Source organism: Theropithecus gelada, chromosome 14 (assembly GCF_003255815.1).
Source record: "Theropithecus gelada isolate Dixy chromosome 14, Tgel_1.0, whole genome shotgun sequence".
NCBI lineage: Eukaryota > Metazoa > Chordata > Mammalia > Primates > Cercopithecidae > Theropithecus > Theropithecus gelada.
In genome coordinates, this window is record NC_037682.1 from 50,650,735 (window position 1) to 50,672,841 (window position 22,107).

General features: G+C 37.2%; 1 protein-coding gene across 2 annotated transcripts in view; it reads right to left on the reverse strand.

Moving 5' to 3' along the window:
• PDE3B (phosphodiesterase 3B) overlaps positions 1-22,107 on the reverse strand; it is a 212,213-nt gene that overhangs the window by 21,840 nt on the left and 168,266 nt on the right. For both annotated transcript variants that reach the window (XM_025356030.1, XM_025356032.1), the window contains exons 8-11: positions 14,578-14,726; positions 13,652-13,789; positions 12,586-12,697; positions 9,884-9,997 (exon numbers count right to left, since the gene is read on the reverse strand). In XM_025356030.1, the coding sequence (XP_025211815.1) occupies positions 9,884-9,997; positions 12,586-12,697; positions 13,652-13,789; positions 14,578-14,726 (513 nt within the window). The remainder of the gene's footprint in view (positions 1-9,883; positions 9,998-12,585; positions 12,698-13,651; positions 13,790-14,577; positions 14,727-22,107) is intronic.

Below are 22,107 nucleotides of genomic sequence, written 5' to 3' on the forward strand. Positions count from 1 at the left end.
AATCTACTGAAAATCTATTAGAACTAATAAATTAGTTCATCAAGTTAGCAGGGAACAAGATAAATATGCAAAGACCAATTGCATTTCTACATACTTAGCAACAAACAAAAAAATGACATTTTTCAGAGAAACAGAAAAAACAATCCTAAAATTCATATGGCACCACAAAAGGATTCCAAGTAGCCAAAGCAATCTTGAGCAAAAAGAACAAAGCTGGAGGCATCAGACTACCTGATTTCAAAATCTATTACAAAGCAATAGTAATCAAAATAGCATGGGCCAGGCATGGTGGCTCATGCCTATAATCCCACCACTTTGGGAGGCCAAAGCAGGTGGATCACTTGAGTTCAGGAGTTCGAGAACAGCCTGAGAAACATGGTGAAACCCCATCTCTATAAAAAAAATACAAAAAAAAAAAAAAAGTTAGCAGCCATGATGGCATGCACCTGTACTCCCAGTTACTCAGGAGGCTGAGGTGGGAGGATGGCTTGAGCCCAGGAAGCAGAAGTTTCAGTGAGCTGAGATCATGCCACTGCACTCCAGCCTGGGTGACAGGGCCAGACCCTGTCTCAAAAACAAACAAACAAACAAAAAACAGCATGGTACCAGCACAAAAACAGGTATTTCAACCAATGGAAGAGAATATCACATAATGGCATCAGTTCAAAGAACAACTCACATCTTGTGGGACAGTACTCTAGTTCCACAAAATATTTATGCCTAGCAGGAACCCCATCTGAGTCTTAAAGATGTCATTCTACCATTCTCTCAGGTCTGATGTAGACTGATAAGGTTCATGGAAAGATTAGTAAACTCTGTGGGCATAAGTCCATTGCCACAATTTGCAGAAAAATTAGTTTTTTGATCAGATGCAATACTACCTATAATAACCTGATGGTAAATAAGGCATTAAGTAAGTTCAAGGATGGCGATGGTGAAGCACTACAGACAATGAAGATAAATCCACATCCACAATAAGTGAGAACAAAAGCTGTCTCTTCCATAAAGGAAAGGGTCCAATGCAATCACCCTACCACCACCCAAATGTCTGGATGTTCCCTCAGGGAATGGTGCCTTATTAAGGACTCACCATTGGTCTCTCTTACTGGAGAGCAAGGCACTCAGCAGAGGCCTGAGCCAGGTGAGCTGTAGAGAAGAAGCCCATGGTATTTAGCCCATACATAATATCTCTATTCTTTCCATCTTAGGGATATGTTTTGCTGTGTTCCCACCCAAAATCTCATCTTGAATTGTAACCCTATAATCCCCACATGTCAAGGGTGGGACTAAGGGTAGAGGTAACCAGATCATGGGGGCAGTTTTCTCCAGGCTGTTCTCATAATAGTGAGTCTCACAAGATCTGACGGTTTTATAAGCATCTGGCATTTCCCCTGCTTGCATTTCTCCTTTCTGCCATCCTGTGAAGAAGGTGCTTTTCTTCCCCTTCACCTTTTAGCCATGATTGTTAAGTTTCCTGAGGCCTCTCCAGTCATGCCTCCTGCACAGCCTGCAGAATTGTGACTCAATTAAGCCTCTTTCCTTCATAAATTACTCAGTCTCAGGTATTTCCTTATAGCAATGTCAGAACGCACTAACACACTTAGCTGTTGCGTGCATAAACCCACGGAATAAGAACTCCAGTACATAGGGAAAGAGACTGATAGCTATAAGATAAGAGATCATTTTGCCCACCTGATCATTGAGAGCCTTCTTTGCAGTGAATGGCCTTTGGTAAGTATTATATATTAGTGAGGGTTATTCAGAGAAACATAAACAATAGGATGTGTGTGTGTGTGTGTGTATATACACACACATATATGCACATATATACATACATACATATGTGTGTGTGTGTATATATATACACACACATATATATATATAGAGAGAGGAGATTTATTTTAAGGAACTTGCTCATGAAATTAAAGAAGGCTGGCAAGTCCAAAATCTGCAGGGTGGGCTGGTTGGCTAAAGACCCAAGGAAGAGCAGATATTGCAGTTCAAGTCTGAAGGTTGTTTACTGGTGGAATTCCTGCTTGCTCAGAGGAGGTCAGTCTTTGTTTCTATTAAGGCCTTCAAATGATTGGATGAACCCCAGCGACCTATGGAGGGTTATCTGCTTTACTTAAAGTACATCAACTTAAATGTTAATCTCATCCAAAAATATACCCTGAGGGAAATATTAAAATTAATGTCTGACCAAATATGTAGGTACTACTGCCCAGCCAAGTTGACATGTAAAATTAAGCATCATAGTAGGCATTCACCTGGCAAACAAATATTCACCACTCTGGGAAGGTTAGCCATAAACCTCCTAACAAAAACTCCTTGTCCAATTAAAAACTCTAATTTTAAAATATTTTTCCTTCTAAATCCCAAAGCATCCAAGGAAGTTCTTAGCTATTGACCATAAATCAATATAGATCCTTTCAGCTGGCCATGTCTCTTTCTTGACCAACTGATTCACAGCTTGATCTGCTTACTGGAAGGATTTACTTTATTACCTTTCAAAAGATACCCTTGAGTGATCCTACAATGCTGTAGCTACCCATTTTCAGGAAGTACTGGCATATTGGGCAGAACTATCTATAAACCAGGGCCACTGATTTTTCTCTTTAAGTCAACTGGTCATAGAGAATTCCCCAAGAAGCTGTAACTATGGATTAAGGAAGAAGTATTGGTGTATTAGGAATAAATGTCATGGAAGTCTGAGCTTATGTTCTGTGCTTTTAGGAGCAACTCAAAACTAATATTGTAAGTAATTCTTCTCCTTGATGATCGAGAACTACTGCACATGACAAATTTATGAACTGGAGGATTAAAGGGCCCCAAGTTCATTATGGGCAGGTAACATGGTAACCTAGCGCCCATGGCCAAGTATTCAGATTCTACCAAAGTGCAACAACAATTTAGCCGCTTTTACAGAAAGGAAAATAATTATCTGAGGAAAGCTGCCTGGTTTTGTCTCAAAACTCCAAGTATTTACACTGTAATTATCTTGTAGCGGTCTTCCAGAGACTCCACAGGGCATTCTATCTGCAAAAGACATTTTCTTTTGGCAGTCAGATGGAAAAATGGCAGAGTAATTTGCACAAGTAGAAATTGCTTCACATGTTTCTCTTGCTCTGGGTTGCATACACAGCCCTACAGTACTATTTTGAAGCAATAGTACTCAGAAGTCACGAATTTGCCTTCAGAATCCAAAGAGCCCTTTATGTAGAGAATTCAAATGTATCAGTTATCCCTCAACTCAGAGGAAATATCTCAACATGTCCTAGACCACTGGATGCCTAATATACTTCAATGATATGACAGATCTCTGAATTTTTGTGCAATTTTTCTCATCTCTCATCTGCAGGCACTATTATGAAGGCATCTAGGATATTTGTTACTTCTTGCTCCGTGGAGCTACTCATCATTATCTCATCTATGTAATGGATGACCTTGATAACTTATGGGACCAGATTAGATTATAACAGAGAATGAAAGACTTGACATAGCCCAGAACTAAGACAATAGAAGTGTACTGTGATGCCTGCCAGATGTAAATATATGTCTTCTTGTGAATTTTGCTAAGAGTTATGGAGGGAAGACAACTCTCCAGATCAATTGCTCTGTGCCAAATATCACAAGTTAGGTTGACTTCTTAAAAGAAGAGACCACATCTGGAACAGCTGTGGCAACTACAGTAACCACCTGATTACGTTGAGAATAATCCATCATTTTCCAGGATCTACTTATCCTGTGTAAAAGCTATATAATTAAGTTGAACAGCAATGTGATGGAAATCACCATTCCTGCATCTATTAAGTACTTGATAGTAGCAATGATTTCTGCAACTCATCTATGAATGTAGTATATTGCTTTCGGTTCACTGTTTTGCCAGAATGAGGCAATTCCTGGAGATTCCATTTGATCCTTCCTACAATGATGATCCTCTTTCCAAAGATCAAGGAATTGATGAAGTGATTCCGCCAGCTGCTGAATATGTTTACTCAATGCATTCAGAAAATGGGTGTGGTTCAGCTAACTACCATTATTAGATGAACCCAGTCCAAAATCCTTTTATCATCTAAATTCCATAAGCCCCTAACTCTGGCTGTAGAACCAGCATAGCATTTCACTCTCCAGGAATTAATGTTGAAATAAATTTCCCAGCACTGTGATAAAGGAGGATACTTCTTGAGGATAAAGTTAGGGATGGGTGATAAAATTGAATATGATCACCCTATTTCAACATCTTATCATGATAAGCTTCTGGATTCCTTCCTCTACAGTACACAAGGAAGTTTCACAATTCTACTTCATCTGATGCCTATACTTTAGACAACTCATGAGGCAAACTGTTAGAGCCACTGCCAGTTGCTCAAGCTAATACACTGACTCCAGAATATCTGGTAGGTACATCTTCCTTTCTCCCTGGTCTAACACCCTTAAGTCTATTCAGATATATATCCCCCAGGTTTCTACCAATATGAATTGGTAAATTATTCTGGTATTCAGACCTAATACTTATTCCTCTAAGATCTGCAGGATGTAAGTTTAATTATGGATCTCAAAGAAATGAGGGACAGCGGAGTTGGATTTAGAAGTGAATTATTCCCCTATAAATCAAGAATCTCAAGTGAGGTCATTACAGGGCTTTCAGGCAATCAACACAAGGAGAAATGATGGTTTCCCAGCAGGAAGAATCAGCAGGATTTGGGGAATACAAGGCAATATTTCTTTAAATCTATCCAAATAATCTCATTTCGATTATCAGGATCCTTTATTTCCCATTTCATGTCTTTTTTTTTCTTTTTATTTATTTATTTATTATTATTATTATTATTATTATTATACTTTAAGTTCTAGGGTACATGTGCATAACGTGCAGGTTTGTTACATATGTATACCTATGCCATGTTGGTGTGCTGCACCCATCAACTCGTCAGCACCCATCAACTCGTCATTTACATCAGGTATAATTCCCAATGCAATCCCTCCCCCCTCCCCCCGCCCCCCTCCCCATGATAGGCCCCGGTGTGTGATGTTCCCCTTCCCGAGTCCAGGTGATCTCATTGTTCAGTTCCCACCTATGAGTGAGAACATGCGGTGTTTGGTTTTCTGTTCTTGTGATAGTTTGCTAAGAATGATGGTTTCCAGCTGCATCCATGTCCCCACAAAGGACACAAACTCATCCTTTTTTATGGCTGCATAGTATTCCATGGTGTATATGTGCCACATTTTCTTAATCCAGTCTGTCACTGATGGACATTTGGGTTGATTCCAAGTCTTTGCTATTGTGAATAGTGCCACAATAAACATACGTGTGCATGTGTCTTTATAGCAGCATGATTTATAATCCTTTGGGTATATACCCAGTAATGGGATGGCTGGGTCATATGGTACATCTAGTTCTAGATCCTTGAGGAATCGCCATACTGTTTGCCATAATGGTTGAACTAGTTTACAAATCCCACCAACAGTGTAAAAGTGTTCCTATTTCTCCACATCCTCTCCAGCACCTGTTGTTTCCTGACTTTTTAATGATTGCCATTCTCACTGGTGTGAGATGGTATCTCATTGTGGTTTTGATTTGCATTTCTCTGATGGCCAGTGATGATGAGCATTTTTTCATGTGTCTGTTGGCTGTAGGAATGTCTTCTTTTGAGAAATGTCTGTTCATATCCTTTGCCCACTTTTTGATGGGGTTGTTTGTTTTTTTCTTGTAAATTTGTTTGAGTTCTTTGTAGGTTCTGGATATTAGCCCTTTGTCAGATGAGTAGATTGCAAAAATTTTCTCCCATTCTGTAGGTTGCCTGTTCACTCTGATGGTAGTTTCTTTTGCTGTGCAGAAGCTCTTTAGTTTAATGAGATCCCATTTGTCAATTTTGGCTTTTGTTGCCATTGCTTTTGCTGTTTGAGACATGAAGTCTTTGCCCATGCCTATGTCCTGAATGGTACTACCTAGGTTTTCTTCTAGGGTCTTTATGGTATTCGGTCTAACATTTAAGTCTCTAATCCATCTTGAATTAATTTTCGTATAAGGAGTAAGGAATGGATCCAGTTTCAGCTTTCTACTTATGGCTAGCCAATTTTCCCAGCACCATTTATTAAATAGGGAATCCTTTCCCCATTTCTTGTTTCTCTCAGATTTGTCAAAGATCAGATGGCTGTAGATGTGTGGTATTATTTCTGAGGACTCTGTTCTGTTCCATTGGTCTATATCTCTGTTTTGGTACCAGTACCATGCTGTTTTGGTTACTGTAGCCTTGTAGTATAGTTTGAAGTCAGGTAGCGTGATGCCTCCAGCTTTGTTCTTTTGACTTAGGATTGTCTTGGCAATGCGGGCTCTTTTTTGGTTCCATATGAACTTTAAAGCAGTTTTTTCCAATTCTGTGAAGAAACTCATTGGTAGCTTGATGGGGATGGTATTGAATCTATAAATAACTTTGGGCAGTATGGCCATTTTCACGATATTGATTCTTCCTATCCATGAGCATGGTATGTTCTTCCATTTGTTTGTGTCCTCTTTTATTTCACTGAGCAGTGGTTCCCATTTCATATCTTAATTCTAACATAAGAGGTCTACTGAAGCCACAAACTTATTTGCATTGTATTTCAAGCAACTTCAGGATCAGACATTGGGTTTTATTTTCAGAAGTTATGATCCTATTACAATAAAAAATAAGGGTTTCTTGGCCGGGCGCGGTGGCTCACGCCTATAATCCCAGCACTTTGGGAGGCCAAGGCGGGAGGATCACGAGGTCAGGAGATCGAGACCATCCTGGCTAACATGGTGAAACCCCATCTCCACTAAAAATACAAAAAATTAGGCAGGCGTGGTGGCAGGGCACCTGTAGTCCCAGCTACTCAAGAGGCTGAGGCAGGAGAATGGTGTGAATCTGGGAGAAGGAGCTTGCAGTGAGCCAAGATTGCACCCGTACACTCCAGCCTGGGTGACAGAGCGAGACTCCATCTCAAAATAATAATAATAATAATATTAATAATAATAATAAAATAATAAAATAAGGGTTTCTTTTAGGTCAGAGATGCTATCTGGTTCTCCAACCATTAATTACAGCCCTAAACTTGTCGTTTATTTTCTATTAGTTCTCCAGTGCAGTAAGAATAGGACAGCACATCCCATGGTCCTTGTAGTCTTAGTTTTCATCATAATTTTCCATTGCAATAGTTGCTTGGTTCCCCAAAGCAAATTGGTTTCCTTTTTTCTACAGATACTTGACTCCATAACACTATGCATGAGAACTCGTAACACTGCTAGTAAGAACTCAGAAGGAAGTGTGCAGCATGAGAGAGAAAACATATATTGTCTTAGAGAATACTATACCTAAGTCATCGAGAACAGACTGGAGATAGAAAAATGGTCATTAAGGGCATTGCCAATGAATGCTCAGAAGGAAATGAGGAACATGTCACTGGAAACTAGAGGCCAGGGAATCCCTGTTATATAGTACCAGAAAATTTGTCTGAATTAGGTGTTGCAGTTATGTGGAATACAAAACTTACAAATGATAAACTTAAGACATTTAGTTGAGGAAATTTCCAAGCAAAGCGTTGAAGGTGTAGTCTGGTTTCTTACTGTTTATAGTAAATATGAGAGGAAAAAGAAAGATTGGTGGAGAACTGGTGAGCAAAGAGGAATAAGGACGTGATAATTCAGGAAATTCTCAGCCTATGCAGACTACAAAAGAGACTAAAATTAAGAAAGTTGCTGTCAGTTAAGTGTGTTCTGCACAGAAAGCCAAGGTTGCAGAGCTGGATCGATTTTCACTAGTTCCTTGGAAAGATCAAAAGGTCAGGGTAAAAAATAAATTTGAAGATGTTATGCTGCTGTCTTTAAAGAATGGGCTGGCTGGGCACAGTGGCTCACGCCTGTAAAACTAACACTTTGAGAGGCTGAGGTGGGCGGATTGCCTGAACTCAGGAGTTCCAGACCAACCTGGGGAACATGGTGAAACCCCATCTCTACTAAAATACAAAAAATTAGCCAGGCATGGCAGTGTGCGCCTGTAGTCCCAGCTGCTTGGGAGACTGAGGCAGGAGAATTGCTTGAACCCGCCTAGGAGGCAGAGGTTGCAGTGAGCTGAGATCGAGCCACTATACTCTGGACTGGGCCACTGAGCGAGTCACCGTTTCCAAAAGAAAGAAAGAAAGAAAGAAAGGGCCATGAGCCAAGAAGTGTAAGTGGCTTCTAGAAGCTGGAGGAGGCGAGGAAACAAATTCTCCTCTAGAGCATATAGGAGAAAAATAGTTCTGCTGACACCTTGATTTTACTCCAGTGAAGCCTTTTTTTGGACTTCTGACCTCCAGAACTGTCAGAATAAATTTGTGTTGTTTTCAGAGGCTAAATTTCTGGTAGCTTATTACAGCAGCAATAGCAAACTAATACAGACTTTTGGCACCTAGAAGTGAGGTACTGATGTGACAAATACCTAAAAATGTGGGAATGTCTTTGGAATTGGACAATGGAGAGGCTGAATTTTGAAGAGCATGACAGAAACCAGTAAAACACCACCAATCAACATATTCAAAAAGTTCACTAAACATCAGGCAGGATTAATACAAAAAAAAATTACATGAGTACATCATAGTTAAAATGTTAAAAACCAATAGGAAAGAGAAAAAGGAACATATTATATTTATATATTATATTTCTCAATATGACCTAAGTCTTGACTTGTCAACAAAAACTGTGAAAGTCACAAGATTATGGAATAATATCTTCAAACATGCTAAAATATAATTATTCTAAGACAAAATTACATCTAAAACAAAAAAGTTGAAGAAAATTATCTCTAATAAAAGCACAGGACTGCTGGAAGGAATGAAGGGCACTAGAAAGAATAAATACAGATGGCAGACAAAAATGAACCAGTGACATAAAGCAAATCCATTAAACAAATAATGCATACTTTAGACTCAACTACCCAAATGTAAAAAGTAATATCAGTGGCTGAGTCTATGACATTTACACTGGTTAGCATGGTAATATTATTTCTCAAGTATTGGTAACTGAGCAAATTGTCTTGATACATATCAGTGCAGCGGCATGTTCATGGCTCACTGCAGCCTCGAACTCCTGGGCTCAAAAGATCCTCCCACCTCAGCCTTCTGATTAGCTAGGACAGGTGTGTGTCACCACATCCAGCTAAATTTTTAAAAATTATTTTTGTAGAGATGGGGTTTTGCTTTGTTGCCTAGGCTGGTTTCAAACTCCTGGCCTCAAGTGATCCTCTTGCCTAAGCCTGTAAAAGTGCTGAGATTATAGGCATGAGTCACCATGCCTGGCCCTTTTAATAAGCTAGAATAAGAGAACTATAAATGTTATGATTCATTGTATTTATACAAACTATTATATTTATGATAAGGAATAGCATTAACTTTTTTGGAAGCAAAATTTGTTTATAAAAGTTTTTGATGTCATCATTAAAATACTTTGCGAGGCTTTTAAACATGTTTTCTTTGGTTTTCGAATGTTATATATTTTAAATGTATGTGATGCACTTGAGACAAAAAAACCAAGAATTTTTTTTTAAAAAACAAAGGACTAATTATCATAATATTCAGGATAGTGGCTATCTCAGTGAGGGAAACCAAAGAATGGGGCAAAGAAGGAAATATGATAGATCCAGCAGTACTGAATATTAATCTACCTCGTAAGGTGGGTATCAGGTTTAAAAATTTTCATGTCATTATTATGCATCAAAACTTACACAGTAGAATTTGGGGATAAGTGGTTAAAAAAACTTACATAGTCCTTCATATGTACTAAAAGGTTACTTAACGAAAAATTTAAAAGGACAGAGGTAATGAAATGAGAAAGTTTGATTTACTATTCCTGATTAAATAATTAACAGAGATTTGTAGAAGGAAGTACCTGTTTCATTTCCTGTTCCACAACCATTGTGGATCTGCTGTAAGCCAGGAACTGGCCGTGTTGTCAGATACCAAACTGCATGTAGGACATCTGTGGCATGTATACGATTGTGATCTAAAGTCACCAAAATGTTTGTTAGGTTTAACATACAACATTTAAAAACTACAATAATTTCCTAATCATACTATATCCTCATAAAAAAGATGTGACAGAATAATTCCCCACAATTGAACTGTATTTCATCTAAAGTCCCTTGATGTGTTAAAAAAAAATTCTGTTTTAAAAACTTCCCCGTATACTATGAAAACATAGTAAAGGTGCCAAAGAAAAGGCAGGATAACCAAGGAGTATTGAAAGGCATTGGAAAATGTTCTTAAGGTTGCCATTTTGTGGCTTTCAAAAATATCATGTAGTGTCTGGATTACAGAGACTCATGTTTGCACACGAAACAGTTTTGTACACAGAACAGTTACAAATTCTGGTTACTTACATTTTTGTCCCCAACAAAAAGGTCAGAAATACTATGTCTCAGGCTTGCTATAGGAATTAAATGCTAAATATGTGAAAGCATCCAGCACAGTGTCTGACACATCATATATGATCAATAAAACATTAATTTACTGAAATTCAACTATGTGAAAAGGCAATGTGGCATAGTGTAAAGAGTATAGGCTTTAGAAGTCAGATAGACCTGAAACTGAAACAGTACTTTGGTATCTAGTTTTATAATCTTGGGAAAGATCCTTCTGAGTTTACTTCTCACCTATAAAAGTATATAATACAACTTTGCCAAAAAAGATTGAATAAGATAACCTATGTGAATCTAATGATTGCAGTTAACATCAATATCCAATGAAAATTTAACACTTCAACAAATACTTAATGTATATGTATGCATTAGTAGATAATATAAAATTGTTTTGCCTATAGAAATGACATGGCGTCCACTGGGAACTTAATTATTATTAATAAATCACCACCTTTTACTGACCATTTACTAAAAATTCTGATATGTGCTTTACATGAATTATATCATTACTACCTATGGAGTAGGTACTATTGTTATTCTCATTCACAAATTTTTGAAGTTTAGAAAAGTTAGGTCCAGAGACTATTTTCTTAACTAATATATCCTAATTGAAACTGACAGTGAAGACTCCTTACCACCTCTTTCTTTTCGTTCCATTTCCTTTGAAGTCCATCTTAAAGCATCCCTATATTCCATTTATAAAATTCAACCACTTTTTTGAATGCACAATTTATAAGTGGAAATTATAGTATATGTAACTCACCTTAAATTATTAAACAGTATTAGTGAGTTATGCCAATTGAAGAATAATTCACTATTTACAGAACTAATTTCTCAAAAATGTGTCCACATGGAGGGAAACTGTAGACAATATATAGACAGTCCTACCTTTTTCTAACACAGAACTCAAATTATATTCAAACACAATATGCAATAGCCATTAAATTATTCCATAAGTTGGAACACAGTTAAAAACTGAAATTAGATTATCAATTTTAAACATTTTTTTTTTTTTTTTTTTTTTTTTTTTTTTTTTNCAATTTTGTTGTCAGTGGCATGCTTGGCCTAGCAGTATCTCCAGGGACATGGAGCAGACAAGGCACACTAGACTGGCCGAAAAACAGAAGTTTTTATTTTTTTTTTTTTTTTTTTTTTTTTTTTTTTTGAGACGGAGTCTCGCTTTGCCGCCCAGGCTGGAGTGCAATGGCCGGATCTCAGCTCACTGCAAGCTCCGCCTCCCGGGTTCACGCCATTCTCCTGCCTCAGCCTCCCGAGTAGCTGGGACTACAGGCGCCCGCCACCGCACCCGGCTAGTTTTTTTTTGTATTTTTTAGTAGAGACGGGGTTTCACTGTGTTAGCCGGGATGGTCTCGATCTCCTGACCTCGTGATCCGCCCGTCTCGGCCTCCCAAAGTGCTGGGATTACAGGCTTGAGCCACCGCGCCCGGCCAATTTTAAACATTTTTAAGTGAATGATTTTCTGAAACTCTTGACTAACTTTTAAAAAGATAAAGTACTCAGGCAATTAATTTTAAAAATAGAAAGATGTATACTATATAACAACCAGGTGAAAAAGCAGATTATAAATATGTATCAATATTATGACCACCTTTACAAAAAATAAATTTATGTAAGAACTCTTGGAGAATATATACCAAAATGTTAACAAAAAACAGACAGACAAAATGTTAACAGTAGTCAGTTAAATCTAGGTAGTACAATACAAATTTTCTTTTTAAATCTCCATTTAAAAATTTTTCAGGCCAGGCACGGCAGCTGACGCCTATAATCCCAGCACTTTGGGAGGCCGAGGCAGGTGGATCACCAGAGATCAGGAGTTCAAGACCAGCCTGGCCAACATGGTGAAACCCCATCTCTACTAAAAATACAATTAGCTGGGCGTGGTGGTGGGCGCCTATAATCCCAGCTACCTGTGAGGGCTGAGACAGAAGAATCACCTGAACCCGGGAGGCGGAAGTTGCAGTGGGCCAAGATCGCACCATTGCACTCCAGCCTGGGCGACAAGATCAAGACTCTGTCTCAAGAAAAAAAAAAAATTTTTTCAAACATGCAGTTTTAAAAGTGTTTAAGGGACCATCTGAAGAGAAAGACGATAAAGAGTTTCAAAACCCATATTATTTGAACTTAAATAATAAGATATGTTAATACTTACAAGGAATGTCTCGATAGCCATTTTCTAATGCACGAAAATAGTTCATAAATTGTTGAGTGGGAATTTTAAATATTTCCAATAAACCAGTGTCTTGAAATAAGGTGTACATAACCTAAATGTCAATTAAAATAAAGTTTACTTTAAAAATCAGAATTTCTATTTGTAGCTGAGTATAATGTTTCCGTGATTTGTATTTTAGAATGTTAACCATGTATTAATATATGTCTTTAAGTTAATAATTTATTTAAAACTTGCCTACAATTAATTCTTTCCAAAAAATCAGAATGGAAGATATCACCCTAAAGCCCCTGAAAATTAAAGAAGGCTTACCATACATATCATGTCCCAATTTTTAAATTTTTCCATTCTTTTCCTTAGCTTTTCATTCCTAATTTACTGAAGGTCATGTGAATTCTATTCTAATCTAGTCCTGGGTATTAAAAAAAAGACAAAACAATACTATGTTTATCACATTTTTATCCCTAAGGACTTCAATGAGATGAACTTATATATCTTTCAGAAAATTTATCCTTATGTTTTTGCATTTCATAAATAAGATATTAGAGTAATTAACGAGAGTAATATTTTGGGGCGGTTAATCTGATGCTGTTATGCGGAACCATCAGGTATAACCCTGAGTCTCGGTGGTAAAATCAAAGTATTTTCCCATAGTTCTAGCATGAAATGAACCATCTGACCTTGAGTAAAGTATAGGGAGGGCAGGTGGAAAAAATTAAGCTTAAATTTCAGTGGTTACAACTAGATGATTTTTCATGTCCTTTTCAACCTCAACATTCAAGAAAATGTAAATCTTTATTATTTATTTAGCATAAATTAAATTCCCATTAATATGGTCAAATAAACTACTTGTCATATATATAACAGTATGATCTACATCTTATATGTAATTGTTTTCTGTATATATTTAACTTTTTCTGAAAAATGACTTAATGAACAATGTCAGTTGAACTAGTGCCTAAACCATTATATAATATTAGATTTTGCTTTTTATAAAGATTTAAGAAAATTTAATTTACAGTTAAAAAGTAGATATTTGAAAGCAAACCTGACTGAGAATCCTTCCTGATTTTTCTCCCATCTTTTCTACAAGTTCAAAAATTGGAAAATTCCAGTTGCTCATCTTCTCTATTAATGAGTCATACTCTTCTACTAAAATCAGGTCCAGTGATACTTCCTGTTCAATCTGTACATACAGAAAAACAACTTTATTGTATCTTTTATAAATACTGTGAAATATACATTAAAATGAGAACACTTAGGATTAAACATTAAAAAAAGTCTGTACTATTTTCTATAATGGTTATTCTTAAATATAGTCTTATCTGCCCTTCTAATTTCTCTTTCTAGAATGTTATCTTCAGACAAACACATAACTCCTGGGTGTAAGACTTATTAATCTTCTTATATTATTTTTATGAATAAAAGTATTATATTTCCAAATTACTATATAAATCCAAAGTCTATTATTTTCATTTTAGTAGTTACAGGTATCAAAGGGTAAGAGGAAAAAAAAACCATATCCTTATGTTGGCATTTATTACCAGGATAATTTTTCAAAAGAAATAGGTGTTTCTTTTTCCTAAAAGCCTAAATTTTGAAATTTAAGAACAAAACTATATTTCCATTACAAATACATTATTTTCATTGTTTTTAATAACATGCACATATTCTCTATACCTTCACATATGCAAAAGAAAATATCAGAATAGAAAATAATGTACTTTATATAAAACTAAATAAAACATCTTCATTTAAAACTGAATGCAGTTTGTTGCTTTAGGATGATAGAATTAGAACAAGTTACTGTATTATTTGTAACCCAAGCAATATTTCAGTCATAGTCACTTATCAGTAAAACAATTTAAAAATACTATTACATTAAAAATCTTGTTCTGGGCAAAAGTAATAAAACCAGTACTAACAGTATTATATTTCACCTTAACATAATCATATTGAAAGTTTATCTTTTACATTTGTTTGCTGTTCATTCTGTGCCTCTTCTGTTAGCCAATTATCACCTTCCTGAAATAATTTTCTGCTGTCTTTCTTCTCTGTTTCCTCTTCTTGTTGAGTTTCCGTAAGTTTGAATGATTCTTTTGAGAAAATGTTTTCTTCTTCACCTTTCAAAAAATATATATAGTAATAGATGGGAGTAAAATGTGCCCTATATGTACAGTTTTACATGAAAAATAATTGTTAAAAATATTTAGATAAAGTAAATCATAATGGAGTTCAATCTAAATTATTTCATGACACCATTAAGTTGTATCTTGCTGTGCTATTTTGCCTAGATAGCTTATGCTCAGGCAGCAAAGACATTTCCTGTATTGGACTCCCCTTTCATATCTACTCATGGATCCTAAGTGGATATTCTTTATAAAAGTGAGAAAAAGAAAAAGTTCCTTTCAATAGAAATTTTCTTACCAATTTGATGTAAACAATTTCCAACATCTCTGAGTTTTAGATATAAAAATTCTAAAATCATAATTACAAATCAGTAAGATTAAATCACATGTAAACCTTAAACCACAATATTATAAATTGTGAGTTGTATCTCTACCAATGTAATAATTTTTTTTCTCAAATCACATGGAAAAGGACAGCAGTATTCATAGCTAAATAGTATTCATTCACATGTTAAAAAACATTCATATTCATTCTATTTGTAATACCTTAAACAGGGAAATTACTCAGAACCTATCGACAGTAGAATAAATAACTTGTGGTATAGTTACACAATTGATCACTACAGAGCAAAGAGAATGAACTACAATATGAATGGTACTTAAAAATATAATGTTCAGTGAAGGAAGCCAGGCACAAAAGTACATACTCTGTGATTCTCTTTAAGAAAAGTTCAAAAGCGTATGAAAGACAAAAAGATCATTACCTTTGGGGCATATGATTGGAAGGGGTCATGATGGGTAATTTTGAGGTGTAGGTAATATTTTGTTTCTTTTTAAAAAAACAACTTTTATCTTAGGTTCAGGGGTACATGTGCAGGTTTGTTATATAGGTAAATTTGTGTCATGGAGTTTGTTGTACAGATTATTTCATCACCCAGGTACTAGGTCTAGTACCCAATTACTATTTTTTTCTGATTCTCTTCCTCCTCCCACCCTCCACCATCAGGTAGGACCCAGTATCTGTTGTTCTCTTTATGTGCATGTGTTCTAGTCATTCAGCTCCCACTTGTAAGTGACAGTACTCCGTTTTCTGTTCCTATGTTAGTTTGACTCTAGCTCCATCCATGCCTCTGCAAAAAACATTACCTCAGTCTTTTTATAGCTGCATAGTATTCTATGATGTATATATACTACATCTTCTTCTTTGCCTTTTCTTTTAGAAAAACTACCATAATCATTTATTACTTGTTCTACTATGGACATATAAGATAGAGCCCAAACTATACAGTAAAATAGAATCTGGATTCAAGTCTGAATACTACTATAGAAACGAGCCCTAGCCTCACTACTTCACTAGTTGTGATTTTTTTCATTTTATTTATTTATTTTTTAAGTTTAGTGATATAAGTGCAGGTTTGTTACATAGGTAAGCATGTAACAAGGGGGTTTGTTGTACAGGTTGTTTCATTACTCAGGTATTAAGCCTAGTACCCATTAGTTGTCTTCCTGATCCTCTCCCTCCTCTGAGAGGCCCCAGTGTGTGTTGCTCCCCTCTACGTGTCCATGTGTTCTCATCATTTAGCTCTCACTTATAAGTGAGAACATAACAATATTTGGTTTTCTGTTCCTGTGGCTAAGGATAATGGCCTCCAGTTCCATTCATGTCCCTGCAAAGGACACAATCTCTTTCTTTTTATGGCTGCATAGTATTCCATGGTGTATATGTACTATATTTTCTTTATCCACTCTATCACTGGTGGATATTTAGGTTGATTCCATGTCTTTTCTATTGTGAATAGTGCTGCAATATACATACACATGCATGTGTCTTTATAACAGAATGACTTATATTCCTTTGGATATATACCCAGTAATGGGATCACTGGGTCGGATGGTATTTCTGTTTTTAGGTCTTTGAGGAATCACCACACTGCGTACCACAATGACTGAACTAATTTACACTCCCACCAACAGTGTACAAGTGTTTTTTTCTCCCCAACATCGCCAGCATCTGTTATTTTTTGCCTTTTTAATAGCAGCCATTCTGACTGGTGTTAGATGGTGTTTCATTGTGGTTTTGACTTGCATTTCGCTAACGATCAATGATGTTGAGCTGTTTTTCATATGACTGTTGGCCATATGTATGTCTTCTTTCGCAAATTGTCTGTTCATGTTCTTTGCCCACATTTTATGTTTGTTTTTTCTTGTAAATTTAAGTTTCTTGTAGGTGCTGGATATTAGGCCTTTATCAGATGCATAGTTTACAAAAATTTTCTCCCTTTCTGTAGGTTGTCTGTTTATTCTGTTGATAGTTTACTTTGCTGTACAAAAGCTCTTTAGTATAATTATATTCGCATTTGTCAAGTTTTGTTTTTGTTATGATTGCTTTTGGCATCTTTGTTATGAAATCTTTGCCAGTATCTATATCCAGAATGGTATTGCCTCAGTTGTCTTTCAGAGTTTTTATAGTTTTGGGTTTTACATTTAAGTCTTTAAACGATCTTTAGTTGATTTTTGTATATGATGTAAGGAAGGGATCCAGTTTTAATCTTCTACATATGGCTAGCCAGTTATCCCATCACCATTTATTGAATAGGCAGTCCTTTCCCCATTGCTTGTTTTTGTCAGCTTTGTCAAAGATCAAATGGTTGTAGGCATGCGCCCTTATTTCTGGGCTCTCTATTCTGTCCCATTGGTCTATGTGTCTGTTTCTGTACCAGTACCATGTTATTTTGTTACTGTAGTTCTGTAGTATACTTTGAAATCAGGTAATATGATGCCTCCAGCTTTGTTCTTTTTGCTTAGCATTGCCTTGGCTACTCAGGCTCTTTTTTGGTTCCATATGAATTTTAAAATAGCTTTTTCTGTTTTGTGATGAATTTCACTGGTAGTTTGTTAGGAATAACACTGAATCTATAAATTGCTTTGAGCAGTATGACCATTTTAATGATATTGATTCTTCCTATCCATGAGCACGGAATGTTTTTCCATTTGTTTGTGTCATCTCTGCTTTATTTGGGCAGTGTTTTGTAATTCTCATTGTAGAGGTCTTTAATCTCCCTGATTAGCTGTATTCCTAGGTATTTTATTATGTTTTTTGTGGCAATTGTAAATGGGATTGTGTTCCTGGTTTGGCTCTTGGTTTGGCTGTGTTAGTGTATAGGAATGCTAGTTATTCCTGTTCATTGATTTTGTATCCTGAAACTCTGCTGAAGTTACTTATTAGCTTAAGCAGCCTTTGGGCCAAGACTATGGGGTTTTCTAGATATAGAATCATGTCTGCAAACAGGGATAGTTTGACCTCCTCTCTTCCTATTTGGGTGCCCTTTATTTCTTTCTCTTGCCTGATTTCTGTGGTCAAGACTTCCAAGACTATGTGAATAGGAGTGGTGAGAGGGGGCATCCTTGTCTTGTGCCCATTTTCAAGGGGAATGCTTCCAGTTTTTGCCCTTTCAGTATGATGCTGGGCTGTGGGTTTCTCCTAGATGGTTCTTATTATTTTGAGGTATATTCCTGTAATACCTAGTTTATTGAGTTTTTAACATGAAGGGATGTTGAATTTTATCAAAAGCCTTTTTCTGCATCTATTGAGATAATCATGTGGTTTTTGTCTTTAGTTCTGTTTATGTGATGAATCACATTGACTGATTTGCATATGTTGAACTGACCTTGCATCCCAGGGATGATCATAGTGAATTAGCTTTTAGATGTGCTGCTGGATTTGGTTTGCAAGTATTTTGTTGAGGATTTTTGCATCAATTTTCATCAAGGATATTGGCCTGAGGTTTTGTTTTTTTCTTGTGTCTCTGCTACATTTTGGTATCAGAATGATGCTGGCCTCATAGAATGGGTTGGGGAGGAGTCCTTCCTCCTCATTTTTTTGTAATACTTTCAGTCCTTCCTCTTCAGTGTTTTGTACCACTACTTTCAGTATAAATAATACCAGCTCTTCTCTGTACATCTGGTAGGATTTGGCTGTGAATCCATCTGGTCCTGGCCTTTTTTTTTTTTTTTGCGGGGGGGTTGGTGGGCTATTTATTACAGATTCCGTATTGGTCTATTCAGGGAATCCATGTCTTCCTGGTTCAGTCTTGGGAGGGGTTATGCATACAGGAATTTATCCATCTCTTCTAGGTTTTCTAGTCTGTGTGTAAAGAGGTGTTCATAGTAGTCTCTGATGGTTGTATTTCTGTGGGGTCAGTGGCACCACCCCCTTTGTCATTTCTAATTGTGTTTATTTGGATCTTCTCTCTTTTCTTCTGTATTTGTCTAGTTAGCAGTCTATTTATCTTACTAATTTTTTTCAAAAAATCAACTCCTGGTTTCATTCATCTTTTGGATGGTGTTTTGTGTCTCAATCACTTTTAGTTCAGCTCTGATTTTGGCTATTTCTTGTTTTCTGTCAGCCTTGGGGTTGGTTTGCTCTCTCTTCTCTAGTTATTTTAGTGGTGATATCAGGTTGTTAATTTGGGATCTCTCTAACTTTTTGATATGGGTGTTTAGTGCTATAAATTTCCTTCTTAACTCTGCCTTAGCTGTGTTCCAGAGATTTTGTAGGTTGTATCTTTGTTCTCATTTGTATTAAAAACCTTCTTGATTTCTGCCTTAATTTCATTATTTGCCCAAAAGTCATTCAGGAGCAGGTTGTCTAATTTCCATGTAATTGCATGGTTTTGATTGATTTTTTTTAGTCTTGATTTCTATCTTTATTGCACTGTGGTCCAGGAGTATGTTTGGCATGACTTCAGTTCTTTTACATTTGCTGAGGATTGTCTGATTGATTTTAGAACATGTACCATGTGGTAATGACAAAAATGTACATTCTGTTGTTTTTGGGTGGAGAGTTCTGTAGAGGTCTATCAGATCCATTTGGTCCCATATTGAGTTCAGGTACTGAATATCTTTGTTAATTTTCTGCCTCAGTGATCTAATACTGCCCAGTGGAGTGTTGAAGTCTCCCACTATTATTGTGTGGGAGTCTAAGACTCTTTGTAGATCTCAAAGAACTTGCTTTGTAAGGTACTCCTGTGTTCGGTGAATATATATTTAGAATAGTTAGGTCTGATGAATTGAACCCTTTACCATTATGTAATGCCTTTCTTTGCCTTTTTTGATCTTTGTTGGTTTAAAGCCTGTTTTGTCTGAAATTAGGATTGCAACCTCTGCTTTTTTCCTGATTTCCAATTGCTTGGTAGATTTTCCTCCATCCCTTTAATTTGAGCTTACAGGTGTCACAGCCTGTGAAATGTGAAACTGTCTCTTGAAGATAGCATATCATTGGGTCTTGCTTTTTTTTTTTTTAATCCAGTTTGCCACTCTATGCCTTTTAAATGGGGCATTTAGCCCATTTACACTCAAGGTTAGTATTGATATGTGTGGATCTGTTCCTGTCATTGTGCTGTTACCTGGTTATTAAGCCAGCTTGTGTGGTAGCTTTACATCATTGGGTCTGTGTACTTAACTGTGTTTTTTTGTATTACCTGGTAATGGTTATTCCTTTCATATTTAGTGCTCTTTTCAAGATCTCTTGTAAGTGGGTCTGGTAGTAACAAACAGTAGTAACAAACTTCCTCAGCATTTGCTTATCTGAAAAGGATCTTATTTCTCCTTCATTGAGGAAGCTTAGTTTGGCTGTATATGAAATTCTTGAAGTTTTTTTTTTAAAGAATGTTGAATATAGGAACCCAAGCTCTTCTGGCTTGTAGGGGTTTCTGCTGAGATGTCCACTGTTAGCCTGACTGGGTTCCCTTCGTAGGTGACCTGCCCTTTCTCTCTAGCTGCCTTTAACATTCTTTCCTTGATTTCAAACTTGGATAATCTGATGATTATGCATCTTGGGGATGATCTTCTTGAGTAGAATCTTGCAGGAGTTCTCTGTATTTCCTGAGTTTGAGTGTTGGCTTCTTTAGCAAGGTTGGGGAAGTTTTCATAGATAATATCCTGAAATGTGTTTTCCAAGTTGTTTGCTTTCTCCTGTCAGGGATGTCAATGATGTGTAGATTTGGCCTCTTTACATAATCCCGTATTTCTAGAGGTTTTGCTCATTCCTTTTCATTCTTTTTAAAATAACTTTTGTCTTACTTTCTTATTTCAGAGAGCCAGTCTTCAAGTTCCAAGATTCTTTCTTCAGCTTGGTCTCTTCTGCTATACTTGCAATTGCATCATAAAATTCCTGTAGTGTGTTTTCAGCTCTATCAGATCAGTTAGGTTCCTTTTCATACTGGCTATTTCATCTGTCAGCTCCTATATCATTTTATTGTGATTCTTAGTTTTCTTGAATTGGGTTTTGCCATTCTCCTGATCTTGATTATCTTTGTTCCTATCCATATTCGGAATTCTATTTCTGTCATTTCAGCCAGCTCAGCCTGGTTAAGAACTAGTGTGGTTGTCTGAAGGTCATAAAACACTGACCATTTAGGTTGCTGGAGTTCTTGCATTGGTTCTTTCTTATCTCTGCATGTGGCTGTTCCTTTAACAGCTGGGCTGCCTCTGATTGATGTGGTCAGACAGGGACAGCATGTTTGTGCTAGAGTCCCATGTTGAGAGGAGAAGTGAGGACCGGGACCTGTATGGAGAACAGTCCAGCCACTTTTCTGTGAGGTAGGTACTCTGTGCTGGGCTCTGGACCGGCTAGCCTCTGGTCCCCACAGACTCTCTAAAGCCTGAAGACAGCAAAGCCTAGGGCTGTGAGACAGCAAAGATGGCAACCTGCCCATCCCACTGGGAGCTCTGTCTCAGGGAGTTACAGAGCTGCTACTGGCTTGATAGCCTGGAGGTGACGGTAGCTGAAGAACCAGGCCAGGAGGACCTGCCTAGTGAAGATATATGAGATTGGAAACCCATGTAACAAACAGTCTAGTCACTTTTCTGTAGGGCTGCTGCAGTATGCTGGGGGTACACTCCAGTCCCTAGTCACCTTGGTTTATCTAGCACCTGAAGGTATCAACAGTGAAGGATGTAAAACAGCAAAGATGGCAGTCCCCCTCTCCCTCTGGGAGCTCCATCCCAGGGAGGTTTGAAACTGCTGCTGGCCAGAAAACACCGGCAGAGATGGCTGGACACCCCAGTTGGGAGGTCCCACCCAGTGAGGAGGAACAGGATTGAGGACCTGTGTGAAAAAGCAGTCTGGCCACTTTTTTGTAGAGCAGTTGGGCTGTGTTGGGGGTCTGCTGCAGCCCCCAGTCACTTTGGACTCTCCAAATCCCAAAGGCAACAATGGTTAAGGCTGAAAAACAGCAAAGATGGCAGCTTGCCCCTCCCTCTGGGAACTCCGTCCCAGCAAAGTTTGATACTATTGCTGGCCAGAAAACACTGGCAGGGGTGGTTGTAGACCTTGGTCACAAGATTCTGCCCAGTGAAAAGGAACGAGATCTGG